The 16175-nt window shown below is 41.6% G+C and overlaps 1 protein-coding gene across 8 annotated transcripts in view; it reads right to left on the reverse strand.

Moving 5' to 3' along the window:
- The window catches only part of Plcb1 (phospholipase C beta 1), a 758762-nt gene that overhangs the window by 209951 nt on the left and 532636 nt on the right, over positions 1 to 16175 (reverse strand). For all 8 annotated transcript variants that reach the window (XM_055605263.1, XM_055605143.1, XM_055605110.1 and 5 more), the window contains one exon: positions 9328 to 9474. In XM_055605263.1, coding sequence (XP_055461238.1) covers positions 9328 to 9474 — 147 coding nt within the window. The remainder of the gene's footprint in view (positions 1 to 9327; positions 9475 to 16175) is intronic.

A 16175-nucleotide genomic window follows, 5' to 3' on the forward strand; every position in this document is an offset into this window, starting at 1 on the left:
TCCTTCCTTCCTTCCTTCCTTCCTTCCTTCCTTCCTTCCTTCCTTCCATCCTTCCTCTCTCTGTCTCTTTCTCTCTTCTTTCTTTGTCATAGTCTCATTCGAAGTCTAGGCTACTCTCAAATTATAAACCCTCTGGACCTCAACCTCCTTAGCTTTGGGAGTACTAAAATTGGGAATGCTCTTTTGGATCTCTCTTTTATAGCCAGTTGTAGCATGCTGATAAAAACTGTTAAAATGACATTGAAATGGACAACATCTGCCCTGTGGAGACACACAGGGGAAAGGAAATGGGATTAGGCCAACTGGCTTATTTTTACTTTTATATGCATGGCACAACACCCAGCCATCAGCATAACAAAAGGAAGGCACTCTTCAGTGCTATACAGCTCTAGAAAAGGCACTGAAAGGTTGATTAAGTATATTTGCATAATCACTTTTCTTTACTAGAAAAATAGGGCATTTAAACCCACAAATGTATTTACAAAAACAAAAATGCTGACAAAACAACCTGGGAGATTCCTGATGACAGTTAATCCATTTGCCATTTATAGTCGCCTCAAAGGTTATTGTCATTGCAAGACTGTCCCCATCTCTGCTGCTGAAAGGACGAGGGAGGTGGCAGTGAAAATTAACACTTGTTATTCCTCAGCTTCTGAACCAGGGAAGTGAGGAACTGAAATAATCATAAGATTAATTCATCAAAACGTTTGTTCCTGGATAAAATAACATCGGTGTGAAAGAGCAGGGCAGACCTGTATGTGGCTGTTATTTATGGTCAGTGTTAATGGTCAACTTCATAGACTCTAGAATTACCTGGGAAATAGGGCTCTGGGCATGCATCTGGGGAATCAAGCTGATTGTGTTCATTGAGGTGAGAAGACCCACATAGTGTCTGTGATGGCTATTCCTGGGTGTCAACCCGACCACATCTGAAACTCACTAAACCCCAAAGAAGGCTAGACTTTGTCTGTTTATTTATCTACTTATTTTGCTTAACTGGATCATAACATGGAGCTTTAAGGTGAAAAGACACACCTTTAATCCAGTTTTTTTGAGGTAGGTAGACCCACATCTAATCTGAACCATACCTTCTGCTGAAAGCCTATATAAGGACATGGAAGAGGGAGGTTTGCTTGCTCTCTTTGCCTGCTTCCTCCAACCCTTGCTAGGAAGTCCATTCCTTCACTGGTATTAGAACCTACTTTTTTTTTTTAATTTATTTTTTAATTATTACAATTTATTCACTTTGTATCCGAGCTGGAGCCCCCTCCTGATCCCCTCTCAATCTCACCCTCCATCCCTCTTCTCCTCCCATACCCCTCCCTCAGTTCACCCTAGCCTATCAGGTGACCCTAGCCTATCAGGTCTCACCAGGACTGGCTGTACTGTCTTCCTCTGTGGCCTGCTACAGCTGTACTTCCCTCAGGGGCAAGTGATCAAAGAGTCAGCCACTGAGTTCATGTCAGAGACAGCCCTTGTTCCCCTTACTAGGGACCCTGAGACTGAGCTGCCATGGGGTCATCTGCACAAGGGGTCTAGGTTATCTCCACGAATGGTCCTTAGTTGGAATATCAGTCTTTGCCAAGACCCCTGGGCCCAGATTTTTTGGTTCTGTTGCTTTCCTTGTGGAGTTCTTGTTCCTCCAGGTCTTTCCAACTCCCCTTTCTTTCAAGATTCCCTGCACTCTGCTGAAAGTTTGGCCATGAGTCTCATCACCTGCTTTAATACCCTGCTGGGTAGTCTTTCAAAAGCCCTCTGTGGTAGGCTCCTGTTTTCTGTATTCTCCCTCTTCCCATTTGCTTGTCTATCCCATTTGCTTTCTGAGTGAAGATCGAGCAGCTTCCCTAGGGTCCTCCTTCTTGTTCAGCTTCTTTAGGAGTATAGATTTTAGTATAGTATGTTTATCTAATATTATATGTCTAATATCCACTTATAAGTGAGTATATACCATGTGTGTCTTTCTGCTTCTGGGTCACCTCACTCAGGATGATCTTTCTAGTTCTATCCAAATTTCATGGTTTCCTTGTTTAATAGCTGAGTAGCATTCCATTGTATAAATGTACCACAATTTCTGTATCCATTCATCTGTTGAGGGACATCTGGGTTGTTTCCAGATTCTGGCAATTATGAATAAAACTGCTATGAATATGGTTGAGCAGTTGTCCTTGTATATTTGTGCATATTTTAGATATATACCCAGGAATGGTATAGCTGGATCTTGAGGTAGAACTATTCCTAATTTTCTGAGAAAGCACCAGATTGATTTCCAAGTTTGTACAAGTTTGATTGTACAAGTTTGTATTCCCACCAACAGTGGAGGAGGGTTCCCCTTTCTCCACATCCTCTTCAGCATGTGTTGTTTCTTGAGTTTTTTATGTTAGTCATTTGATGGGTGTAAAGTGAAATCTCAGGGTCATTTTAATTTGCATTTCCCTGATGACTAAGGACATTGAGCATTTCTTCAAGTGTTTCTCTGCCATCCAATATTCCTCTATTGAGAATTCTCTGTTTAGCTCTGTACCCCATTTTTAATTGGATTACTTGATTTGTTGCTGTTTGACTTCTTTAGTTTTTTATATATACACTGGATATTATTCTTTCCCAATCTGTAGGCAGTCTTTTTGTTCTGACGACAGTGTCCTTTGCTTTACAGAAGCTTTTCAGTTTCATGAGATCTCATTTATTGATTGTTGATCTTAGAGCCTGTGCTGTTGGTATTCTGTTCAGGAAGTTGTCTCATTTGCCAATGATAGAACCTACAGTTTAGTGAGTAGGAGAGAGGTTAAAAAAAAGGGTAGCACTCAAACTTTGTGTGAATAATGATTGGTTCATGAGGGTACAACTAGCCATTTTCTGCAGCCAACAAAGTATGCAAGAGGAGAATAAATATTTGAGATCTTGAATGAGATCATTTAATTAATCAGATTATTGGAGTAACTAAATCTAATATTTTTCAACATTAAATCTCAAATCTTGCATTTTTCTAAGTGGAATAAGGATATTATTAATTAGGCAATGATACAGAACATATGTAGAACCATTATCTCCCAAATTCTTGGAGACCAGGGAATTTTATGAGCCAGTTAAGGTGCAGGTTGAAGGGACTGTATACAGAGTTCTGACCTGGGAGAGGCTTTTTCATTTATTTTTCTAATTATTTGTTTTTTCTCCTTGAGTCACTGGCATAGATTCCTTAGCGAGAAACGATAACTTAAGACATAATCACTACCGGTTCATGGCCAAGGCTGTCCAAAACTCTCAACAGTAATCACTGTAGTTAATAACTGGCCCATTCTATGCATGGTATTTTATTAACACAGTGTGTTTTTCATTTTGGCTCCATCTTCATCTTTAATGAGAGGCGGTAATGTGGAGAGAGAAGAAAAATCAGTCACAGCTTGTCAAACAGAGTCATCTCTCATGCTGTATAGCGTTAATTTTTACAGTCCCTTTGAAGGCTCAAAAGAAGATAATCCACATTTTGAAATTCGTCTTGTTTGCATTTAGAGTGGGGTACCTCAGAAATCCACGTTCTTAAAATGTTCCAAGAAAAGCAGAGTGACCACAGGGTGTTAACCTGGGTCGTGTGGTCCTACCTCCTAGGCAGAACACAGCCCATCAATGTTACCCTCTCCTGTGCCCAGCATTGCTGAGGCTCATGTGAACAGGCTCTCCCTCAGCTACTTCAGGCATGCTACTCCTATGGAATATGATTTCTGTAAAGTTTCTACTTTTTTGGAAATGGATATGGAGCATGGTGTGCACCTGAAAGACTCCTGTCAGCAGACAGGAGAGGGCTTGCAATCCACGCTCAGATTCTAGCTTGTTTCCTAGGACTGGTTTTTAAATTTAACTGGATTGTGTGTTAGGCTTTGGTTATGTATTTTATTTTACAGCATGTTTAACTGATTGGAGGCAGTTTGAATTTTATAGCAGAGATTGTTGTATTTAGTTATTAATATTTACTATGGGTTTATCTTCTTGTAATGCTGCTATTGATCCTCAGTGGCTGTATAACCAATCACCACACAGAGACTGGGTTTTTAGTTAACCTAGAACACAATGCTGGGCAATATTTACTCCCTCCTAAACCTCCAAGCCCTCAGTTTCCTAACATTTAGATTTCCCACATTTTACTTGCTTTTTGTGAAATCTTAGGTCTGGTTCATGCTTTAAGTCTTCCAAGCTCTCTCCTCCAGCTCTCCTCTCCTCGTGCTCTCCTCTCCTCAAGCTCCTATTCCTTCTTGCCCCTTCCTGTTCTCTAGCTCCTCCCCTCTTTCCTGTCCTCTGGCTCCTCCCATTGCACAACATTGTATCTAGTTGCTTTATTTGTGTCCTGTTTGCACAAGAGTTGAAACAGGATGCTTATAGTGCGTATCACAATGCAATATCCAGATTGAAACCAGAGAGTTGGGGGTGGGGAAATCAGCATTTGAATTAACAAGGGTAAGGCATATACATTTTAAAAGAACATTATACCAACAAGAGATATTAACATTTATCCAAAGGCCTCTGGGAAATAGGAGTATTGTATTCATTTTGTGTGTAATTAAAGCAGAGTCCTACTCCTGGCATATGAAGTAAAGACACATTTGACCCATAAATCAAAACAAGACTTTTCAGGCAAAACCTTGAAACCTGTGGGAAGTATTTCCTCTCTCCCTTCACTCCTTTCTTCCTTCTCTCCCTCCGCCCGACCCCTTATTATAAGGTATTCTCTTCAATTTCCCCACAGGAAAGAGAATATTTGGACTGGAAAAGTATAACATGGGGAGAATTTATTTTATCTATGTAATGTAGACCATGGCATGATAACAGCTCAAAATACAGAGCAAGAAAAACAAATAGAACATTCCAGATCACAACATGAGTGAGCAGCATCCAGCTTAGGAATCTGTGTCTCTGGAAACGTGGACACTGGTGCTACTAGAAGTCAAATAATGGGACAGAACCAGAAATCATGTTATGTAAATTAGATACAGAAATGTGAAGACATTGGTTTGAACTCTCTTCTCAGTAAATAGTCAAAGGGTTGGGAGTGTCATTCAGTAGGTCCCTAACATGAGACTAGCTACATGCCTAGTAGGACAGGGAAACAGGTGAGTCCTTCTGTTTTCTACTAGCTCAGAACTGTTAGCCATTAATCTGCAAATCCCCTGTTTAGTTTTTATTAGTGTACAAAATAATGTGCTTCATTACGCAATTTTTATGCATGTCTGTCATGTACTTTGATTTTATTTGTCCTATTTACCCTCTTGGCCTCCTTCTCGTTCCTGCTAGTCCTTTTCAGTTCCCAGAATAGCACCCGACCTGGCTTCAGGTGTGCATTTGAAAGTGTGGGGTTCACAGATGGTACATGATGCACTCCAGTTCCAGTCATTCATGAATGAATGACAAGCACTCTGTCCTTTATGGTCAAAGGCACTCAATTTGCTTTAGCTAGACTGAGTCCACACCTTGGCTATTTTAAAGTGCCCCGAGACACATGGATGTCCAGGACCTTCTCATGTTTCCTGAGCTGGATTTCTTCAGGTACACACACAGAAATAGTAATACTAGATAAAAAGTAGTTCTGCTTTCAGATCCTTTTGAAACCTGTGCATTGGCCAGACATAATGGAGCCCCACATCTGTGATCAGGTTGCAGAGTTACGCTGAGGGAGGAGGATATTAGTGAAGAAATTAATTTGTGTAAGAAATTTTTGCTCAAGTGAAGTTTATAAAAAGAAATCATCAAGGGAAATTTGAACTATATTGCAGTGTGTTTCAATATTGAATAATTTTCCTATTAACTATTATTGTGATATCACAATGTATCATCAGCAATTGCATATTATTAAGGCTGTTGGTAATTATGTGTAATGTGTTAAATACTGAATCTACTGATGCTCAGCTGTACAATTAAAAATTTAAGCTAGAAGATAGAAGTGGAAATACCTTTGTAAACCATGACCTAAAACACAAAACAAAGAGAAAAGTTTCTTTTCTAGATTTGTCTAGAATCTGTCACTGAAATAATTTGGAACTGATCTTTATAGCACAGGGTCCACGTTGCTATTAAAGCACTTTGTTCCCCATTAAAAGGAACCAGGGCTTATTGTGGTGGGGTAGGATGGGGATGGGGGATGAGAGGAAGGGAGCCTGACTCTCTTTCTGGACAGAGAACTGGCTGAGCCTGCAGGTCTTAAAGGCAAGGAATTCCCAAAGATCACAGGTTCTGTCAACAAGCTCCATAAAAGGGCAACAGCGCCGGCGAGCGAGTGAGCAGCAGAGGGAGAAAGGTGAGTGTGTGTGGGTGGAAAGCCACACATCCACTGTGCAGAAATAGAAAAAGTGGGATATTCTCTGGTGTGGAAGAAGGAATGCATATCTGATCAGTGTCCATGCCTGATCACCGTGAGACACAGGGAAAGCAATGAATATAAATACAAATGCTGGAAGCGTTTTTGGACATCAAAGGATTACCATTACATTACTCAGTATTGCAACTTCCAGGCAGGAAAGGTAATTCCACCTGTACAAAATTTAGACACATATTGGTTTTTTGTTTTTGTTTTTGTTTTTTTAAATCCTGTCCTTAATATGTGGTAAAAGCAGGAATCCATTGTAAGCAGTAGCTTTTTAAGTTACAGTTGCTTGGATTAAGGTAAAAAGTCTCTATTTGTCTTTTACTTTTTACTTTTAATTTAATTTTATTTTTTGGAGACAGGGTCTCACTAGGTGGCTCTTGCTGATCTGGAACTTAATATGTAAAGCAGGCTGAAGCAGAACCCCTGGCGTTCTTGCCACTGCACCCCACGTGCTAGGATTAAAGGCCCATGCCACTGTGCCCAGGGAAACCAAGACTGTAGTTTTAACTTGGCATTTGACACATTTCCTTGGACTTGTGTTAAGAAAAAAGCATCCACACAAATTTTGACATTCTTTCCATTTTTCCAGCTGTAAATGAAGGTGACAGGTCACAGTAGCACTGGAAAGATCTGTGACTTGTTACTGACAGAAATCCTAGACATTTTCCAAGTTACTCTGTTGCAAACATCAAAGGGGTGGTGCTTTCATGAATTTAAAATTTGTTGACAAAAATATGTATGTTACTTTGGTATTAATTATTTTAATACTCATTTAAATGTCAGTGAATTTTATTTTTGTCTTAATGCTAGATACTTCACATCATTTATTTAGATTCTGAGAAGGGCCCATAATCTTTACCACGTTTCCAACTAGGTCAGCGGTACCAAATACAATGAAGAACCCTTTAAGGAGGTTCTTTACACAAGGCTGCTAAACATGGACTAGTGGTGTGGGATTTTTTTGTTTGGTGAGGGTTCCTTTGTTTGGTTGCTTGTTTGTTTTGTTGTTTTTGGTAGTAGCCTTAAGGAGCTGAATCCAAGAAAGGGGGTAGAGCGGACACTCTTTTTTTTCTTTTCTTCTTTTTATGACTTTGTGGTTTTGTTTGTTTTGCTTTGCTTTGCTTTTTGATACAAGATCTTACTGGTTGTCCTGGAACTTGCTATATATACCAGGCTGATCCTAGAGTCTTAAAGATCTCTGCATACCTTTTTTTTAAACTTATGAAACTTATAGTGTTCTTAAAGAAGGCCTGAGACTTCTTTCAGATTTTCCCATGAAGGGCCTGGCTAAATCCCCTCTCTCTGGACCCAGGTAGACTTGTGACTTTTCCAAGTGCAGAAAGAATGGATCTCACTAAACTTTAGAAGCCAAGTTGCAAAAGATAATTAAACTCCTGCCAATTGTGAAGTGTTTGTTCTGGCAGCCCAGGGTCCATGAAATAAGGCTACCTTCACCTGGGTTGCCACGGTACAGGAAAATCAAAGTTATATAGTGAAACTTCTTAAAGACAACAGGTTCATAGCTCTGTTGAGCTGGCAGACATGTAGGAGACGGTAACAGAAGATCCAACACAGGCGTGGTTTGTGCCATCATGTCCTCATTCTATTCTCGGGAGAAATCTAAGGCACCCCAGGACACAGATGTGTTGTGCCCTCTTTCTCTGTTCCAATTCCTGACACAGTAGGGGCCTTTCCTGCCTGCCGCTGCATGGGCCCTGCATGGGTGTGCTGTGTGGACAAGCCAGGCAACAATTGCTGTTGTAGTGTGATTTTTCCTTAGGAGAAACAAAGCAGGTCACACGTGGTACACGTGCTGTACGACTCTGACATGCTTCTAAACTGCAACTGACTGCAGAACCCACACACTGCCGCAGTGACTGGACGGCTTCCGACTGTGTAGATGACCTCCAGACAGCCCATCCCTGGCTACCACAAGGTTGCAGCGCAGTCTTTGCTCCGAACTTTCTCACTGAGGGTCGGAACAGCAAATATGTCCTTGACACTGGAGCAAAGGGTCTACTTAGGAAGTAGGGAAGAGACTTCTGACCTGGAGAAGTCTCTGCAGGTCATCATCTGCAGACTGGAGCTTTGTTACATACCATCTGTCTGTCCAGTCCTTATGTGTATCACTGAGTGCAGCTGGGGCACAGATGGAGCATGCCCACACTAGGTCCACTAGTGTGTACACACAACCTTGAAGGTACAAGGCCCATGTATCTCCCACAGACATCAGGTCACACTGCAGACTTCAGTAACATCTGTTACGATCACACACACACACACACACACACACACACACACACACACACACTATGGTTTTTACAAAGCCTTTCTTTTCCTTTTTAAACCAGCAACTGATTTTTCTCCAAGGATATTTTAAAGCTTGTGGTTAGAGATAAAAAGTTTCTTTTTTAGATGATTTACCAAAAATGCTCAGGTTAGGATCAGTGTAGGACTCAGAGTATTATTTTCTCTTACTTTATTATATATTTGCTACTAAATCTGCCCCTGAGAAAATGGCTGTTTGTTGGTCTAAAGCTCTGTTTTGCCTTGAAGAAAAGCAGTTTGCGTCCCAGCAGCCACCGAGGGGTCTCAGAACCCTTAAAGATGGGTACAGTATGGAGAAGCAGGTGGAACTGTTGACGGCGTTTTTCTTTTTTGTGGGTCTGGGGGTACCCTGGATCATATTCCCTTTGAAAATGCACTGAGTTCACTGCACCCTTAATCCTATCCCACAGAATCCCACCGGTCGGCATACAGCAGGTGCCAGTACAGTCCAGGAGACCTTTACAAACTGTAAAGTCGGGGTGACTTCACAAACACACCCAGGGTGGCTTCTACCAGGAAAGGTCGGCACTGCTCGGCGACCCAAGTCCCCAGAGGCAATGCTCAGGACAGTGGAAACGTTTGTTTTCCAACAACAGACACTAGAAAGTCAAATCAGGAGGGACTGGACAAACAACAGAAATTGCATCTACCTGTGAGGTAGGTGTTGTGTGAGGAATTAATGAAATAGTGAGACAGGGGCTGAGACATGTCTTCATTCAAATCCAGCTTCTCCGGGGAAACCACTCCATTTTCTTCTCCACTCAGGTAGCGCATGAATCCATCCACTGACATCTGCCCTGGAGAGAAGGGGACGAGAGGCACGTGAGCGGCTAGGCATCCCGGTCGTGGGGCGTCAGCCTGCGCTGACCGTCCCCAACAAACCAACCCGCTCCGCACCATCCAAGAACCCGACAGCACACACGGGCACACTCAATAAGGACACTCGCGTATTACCATTCTCTCCATAAACCTAAAGGAAAGATGTAGTTACTCTGACGCTTCCTAGATTTTTCAGAGAATTTAAATTAGAACTTTTCTTTTTAAATATTAGAGTGCACATCAAGTTCAAGAATTGAAAAGGAAAGGTTAACTTGGTAAATCACCTTGAGATGTTTTTTTTCTGTTTTTTTTCAATTTCTCCAATTTTTGGTTTTTCCATTTTTCATTAACAACATATATTGCTTTTATATTTATAACAAACAATAACAAACAAATATTTTTATTTTAAAGTAAAAGTGTTCAAGTCATTTTTCTCTTACACAAAAAAATAAAGATAACAACAAATGACTTACATTTTACATAAAAACTGAAAGCACACAGGAAGAGAGCTTTGAAGTTTCTATTTACAAGATTACTTGAAAGAGAAAAATATGACTTTCACTTTATAAATGATTTATCTCAAAAATTTGTATTTTCTTGTAGATATAGCTAAATCTTGAGACCATTCTTTTCTCTGAGCATTACTGAAGTGAAATGCACAGACAGCGAGTGTGCATATTTAGAGGGGACGTTTGAAGCTGCATCACAACCACTGTCCTAATCCCTCCTCTTCACCTCCACAGCCTTACAGGCACAGGGAGCCGTCTCCGCAGAGGGCTTCCTCAACCTTCACAGTCATTAAAAAATAGGGAGGTGTGTGTGTATGTATTTATTTTAGTAGGATACAAATATATGCACACATATATACTAAAGTTCAGTGATTTCTTCTGAATTAAAAGAACAATACATTATAACTATTTTCACACAAAGAAAATAAGATCAGTGCTTAACTAGAACTCCTAAACTATATACTTACTTATATTTTTTATATATTATAAAACATAAAAATATAAAATTAAGCAACAGTCTATTATTGTTGGTTATTAAACTTGTTTGAGGTATTTTTGTTAGTAAAATGACACTGCAGTAAATGCTATAGCAGTTGAATCTTCTGACATACACTCAACTAGTTTTGCAGGCTGCACTGGCTCAGGCTATACATGTTATCAAGGCTTTTAATGCAGACTTGTAAATTCTTCAGGCGTACCATCTATAAACTGCAGAATTAACCAGAATATTTTACACAGTAAACTTTTTTCACATCTAATATAGTTTTCAAGATAACTGATACCAAAGTCCTGGGAATATTATAGTTTAATCAGTGTTAATATCATTCAGGATGAATGAATGAATGAATGAATGAATAGAAGCGTCACTATTTGCTCTCTAAAGAGACTGTCTATTCAAAGAAAGAAACATTTTATAGATGATCATCATTACCGTTTTGTCTCTGTGCATGCTGATGTGGAAGGCTCGGTGCCTGGGCCACAGAGCAGGAGGGTGAGCAGACAACCTGAGGAATGGTTTCCCACCTTTACATGAGTTCCAGAGGTGGAACACAGGCTACCTCAGCAAGCGCTGCCTAAATTACTTTGCCAGAGCAGAAAGAAACATCTTTCTAAACAAATGAATAGAAACAAGTCTTTGTATCACAAATAGCTAAAGATGGACTCCAGTGTGGGTCTTGAGAGTTTCCATGATAGCAAGGAGAAGTGGCAAGACAGTCTCTTAATTAGCAATGAAAAATGATATAAAGGCTTTAATTGGCATGCCTGAGACCTACAGCAGGCCATGCCTGCAGGCCACGCCTGTGTGTGATCAGTTTCCAACAGACAACCTCTGTCTATACATCCAAATAGACATCACTTAACACAGAGACCTTCCTGGTCACGTGTCCCTCAGAAAGGCCATTTGCCACAGAAGCCTCTGCTCACCATACCTTGGTGGTGAGATGCATGCATCCCTTTGAGCTGATCATGAATTTCATAAATTAATCAGTCAGCTTGGTGCCAACGCTATTTCTATAGATGGTTTAAAAATATTTTGAATAAAACTCTTGAAGCAGAGTTTCATAAAATATTCAAAATTTCCATTCTTCTAGTTTTCTGTGATTATTTTGGCTTGCTACATATTACTTCACCCAGCCTCTCTCCTTCCCTTCCTCTTTGTCCTTCTTTTCTCTCTTCACCTTATTTAACAATTAGTTTAACACCTGAGCTGTGCTAAGTACACAGACAAATAAAGCACAGGAAATGCAGGCAGAGACCCTGCCTTGGAAGAGCTCACAGTCTGGCAGAAAGCACAAGGCCCCACCTTTGAGGGGCAGCCACTGGCTCATGTGTGATTTCAGCCCTGCTGTCCCTGGGATCTTCCATGAAGCTTCTGTATCTCGTGAAATTAATTTTTTCACATGGTTAGAGTCATTCAAATTAGAAAATAAATTACTCTGAGAGTAGATCATCCAGGACAGCACTATTTGGTACTTTGACCCCATTCAAAAAGGCAGATTTGTGCAACTCTGTCTTCCGCTGGGGTTCCTGGGGGCTAGGAAGTAAACTCCAGTGCTAGGAAAGGATAACGGGACTTCTGGATGTGAGTGAGTGCCGAGAGTGTTAGTATTTTGGAACACAACCTGCTCCTGTGATGTCATCATGTGTCGCCAGCCAGGAGGCCACACCCTGGTTACCGTGCCCCTTAAAGGGCTGATACTGACACGTGGTCTATCTCTTACTTCTCTCTCTTACCCTCTTACCCTTTCTGTCTCTCTTTCTCTCTCTCGGGGCGCCCCTTCCCTTTTCTCTGTCTCCATGTCCTGCTCCCCCTTCCCTTCTAATAAATCTGTCGCAGAGAATATCGGTTGACTCCTGCTTCTTAATTTTTAACATTGGTGCATTGGCTAGGATTGGGATCCCCTAGCTTTGTTAGGAACCCTTTCAGACTCCGGACAAGAAGGTTACCACCGATTTTCTCTGCTCTATCCCCAAAAGCCGAGCCCCAGCATAAAGCACCAGCTTGCTCCGGGTGCGTGGACCCCCTGGGGCCATGGCCACACAGCACTGCTCTCTCCTCTGGTTCCCCAGGCTGCTTCTGCACTCTCTAGGCTTGGGTCCCTGTCCTGTGGCAGGTACCAGCCGCTCCAATCCGGACTGTGGCCGGGGCTCTCTGAGAGGCGCAGTGATGCAGGTCCAGTTCTGGTCAGCGACTGGAGACCGTGTGCGCCCCTGCCTGGCGTGCTGCGACCGACAGCGAGGCCCCACCCCAGCCAGCGCTCCCGAGGTGGGGGGGGGGGGCACACAACGCAAAAATCAACTTTACAAAACTTAACTAGGTCACAAGGAGCCTCATTTCAAATTGGTATGGATTTTTATAAAAATTCAAAGTTACATTTTACTATCTTCTGATTCAACCCTGCTTCAAAATAAATTTTATATAATAAAACATTTCAAAGTTATAAATATCTATTCAAATTAAGTTGGTTTATGTGTTGCTCAAATATAATTTTAAGATTGCTTTATACGGTTCTGCTCAGCGATTCATTATTACATACAAATTATTTACCAATATTCTAAATTAAGCTCTATTAATTTTAGAGGTATTTACTTATGTTAAAACTGGGTCAATTTGCTGCATCTCTGCTATCAAAAGGTTAATATATGCTTGGTCTTGTTCTCTTAAAATGATGTTATTAATCTGTAGTATAGCTTTAGACTATTATAAGCTATAAACTTTTATATACTAAATCATACAAAAACTCTTGTGCTCTCTAATAAATTATATTCATGACTTTTAAGATTCTAACTTAGCAAGGACAAAACCTAAAGTCCTAATATTTAATGGTTAACAGGTGCAGGTTAATAGCCATCTCATAGATTCATATTTATAGTCCTGCAGATGCAAACATGGTCTCACTGCAATTTTTAATAAACAGCTGAGGATGCTCCTTGAGTCACCATATAGGAGTTGGTAAAAATAGTGAGCCATCCCGAAGGGCTCTAGACCTAGCTGCGTTTGGAAGCTGCTGATGTTCCGCCAAAACACAAGAAGTTTGCATAGCCAAAAGTCTGTTCGACCAGGTGATGTGTTCAAATGCAGCCAAAGTGGATGCTTGTCCCACTGCTGACATGCCAAAACTGGCTGCTGGCAAACTGGCCTCTGGAAGTCAAAATGCTCCCAAGCAGGCTTGTCCTCTGTGCCCAGCCATGGAGGTTCAACCAGCACAATAGCTACAGACACTTCTAGCCTTCTAGCTTGTTGGCCTTGTGGAGGATGAATGGCTCCTTGACTTTACAACCTCCACAGCTCTCACACAGGTCTGTTTTAGACCTCAGAATGAGGCCCACGGACATATTGCCAACTTCTGTATTGGGAGACTTCAGGTGCCTTCCCAGCTGTCTTCATATGCAGGAGACCAGGCCTTAAGCCTAAGTCCTAGAGTTGCTATTTTCAGGCCTAGACGGAGACTTCAGGTGCCTTCCCAGTTCTCTTCATATGCAGGAGACCAGGCCTTAAGCCCAAGTCCTAGAGCTGCTATTTTCAGGCCTAGACACAGTCCAGATTCAAGAAACAGGCCTAAATGAAACCTTTTACCATCCCTTTAGTTAAAGGACAATAAATGTTCATAGCAGTTTCAACTATGTCTCATGGTAAATAACTAAATACAAAGATCCCTCTCAAAAAACATATTTGAGAGATGTCTTAAGGTTGGTAAACATAAGTTATACATGTTTGAGAGTCTAAAAATGTGTCTTAAGGTTGGTAATACAACTTATAAATGTTTGAGGGTCTAAAAAAGTTATAAGGTTGGTAAATGCAAGTCGTAAAGGTTACAAGGTCTAAGGTGATTTAAGGTATCTTAAATAGGTAAAATGACTTAATATTTCCTGTTGTTATGCTACTGTTGTATTGACTGTCCAGAGTTTTAACCTTTATCAATAGGACTCGATTTTATTAATCTGACTCTGATACAAAAACATTCCACTATACCACATACTATTGTGGTTCTAAGCTCAAGATTGTAAGCCTCCATAATGTCTATGCTTATACTAAAAGTTAAGATCAAGTGAGTTTCCCTTTTACTTCATAAAAGGCTTTTGCCTTTTCAGAGCTCTCCTTAAAAAGTACTTATGCTGTTAACACAAATATGTATGTCTACTGCCTTTTTCTCAGTGCACAGTACAATTGTGATACTAACATGTCTAAAGTTTTATCTCTTTCTTAAAACTTAAAAGTAATTCTTATAAGCTGCAGAAAGTCCACCTAAATCCACCTCCCAGGTCAATTGGACTCAAGATAAGTACTGCACTTTATTGCCTATCTCAAAAGGTGGGACTCCTCCCCTTTCCCTGGTTTTGGGACTTCCTTTCCTGAATACCAGACTGCTGTTTACTGCCTGCAATCACTGGCTGGATTGGTGACTTTTCCTTATTGACCAGCCACTAGATTGGTGAGTTCACTCCATTTTTTCAGCATAAACACCTCTCTTGGTAGGGGAAGCTTGACTGCAGAGCTCCGGCAACTTTGTACTACCTTTTGAGATGGAGGGGAACCCCCCCCCCCAGCCATAGCCTTAACTGTTTAGTTTGACCCTCTATGCTGACCTCCATTTTAGGGCCACACTCTCCCTTGGGCGGTACGTCCCCTCTTGCACACGGTTCCTTCTCCCCCTCTCACTTGCTTGTGGGAAGACCTAGCGCTAGGCAAATCGTCGTGTCCTCGGCCGTGCCCCACTGGGCACCTGTGCCCCAGTCTCTGGCCAAAAGCTGATGAGCCATTGGACCAGGTAGGACCCCTCTTGCTCGGAGTCACACCTTCCTATTGGGACGCCTTTGGAAGACATTGACTTCTCTGCTCCCAGTGGGGGATGCCCAGATGCCTATCCTTCCAGACAGGATGCCCTCTGGAGAATTTTAAGTTTCTACACCTAGTGCCAGCTGGCACCAGGGCCTCGAATTTTACACGCTTTTGTAACCAAACCTCACCTCAATGACAGATCGAAAACAAAACCTTCTTTAAATATTGCCAGTGATTGGGTAAATAAAGGTCCCCCCAGGTAGACAGAGGTTCCCATGTACAAGCATCATCGATCCAAACCTTCTATTCCTGTTTGCTCTCCCAAAAGTTTTCAATGTATACCTACAGGATTTTCTCCATAACCTACTCAACTTTATCTTTTGCCCATATATGTTTCAGTGTCCTGCCAGACACAGATGTTTCCTATAGCCACAACAGTGCCAAAGCAGCTACAGGTGTTCAACTCTGACCTCACGGACTTCCAACAAGCTGCAGGTGTTCAGCTCTGACCTCACAGACTTCCAACAAGCTAGACCTGCACCTTCCCTCCCAGCCATGGATGTTCTTGCAGACCCTGGAAAGCATCAAAGCAGCCTATTCTTCCTGGACGTGGCCAACTTTTCAGCCTTTTGACCTCCCTACAGCGCCCCCAGTATCAGCAGGAAGTAGCCAGAAGAGAATTTACACCCGTTATTCACTTGTTGTTAACAAAAGGCTAAAATGGTGTTCTTCAGGACCAGGACAGGTGGATCCAGGTTCTCCCAGCAGTCCCCAGTCCCTACCTGCTGCCTTGCATGGCTGGCAACTCTCTCTATTGACAACCCTCTACCCTAAATTTTCCAGGGCAGAGGCTTCGCTTACTCTTGACCTTGCAATCTGACTATTTTGT

Source organism: Psammomys obesus, unplaced genomic scaffold (genome assembly GCF_907164565.1).
Source record: "Psammomys obesus unplaced genomic scaffold, mPsaObe1.curated_primary_1811, whole genome shotgun sequence".
In the NCBI taxonomy this organism is placed as follows: domain Eukaryota; kingdom Metazoa; phylum Chordata; class Mammalia; order Rodentia; family Muridae; genus Psammomys; species Psammomys obesus.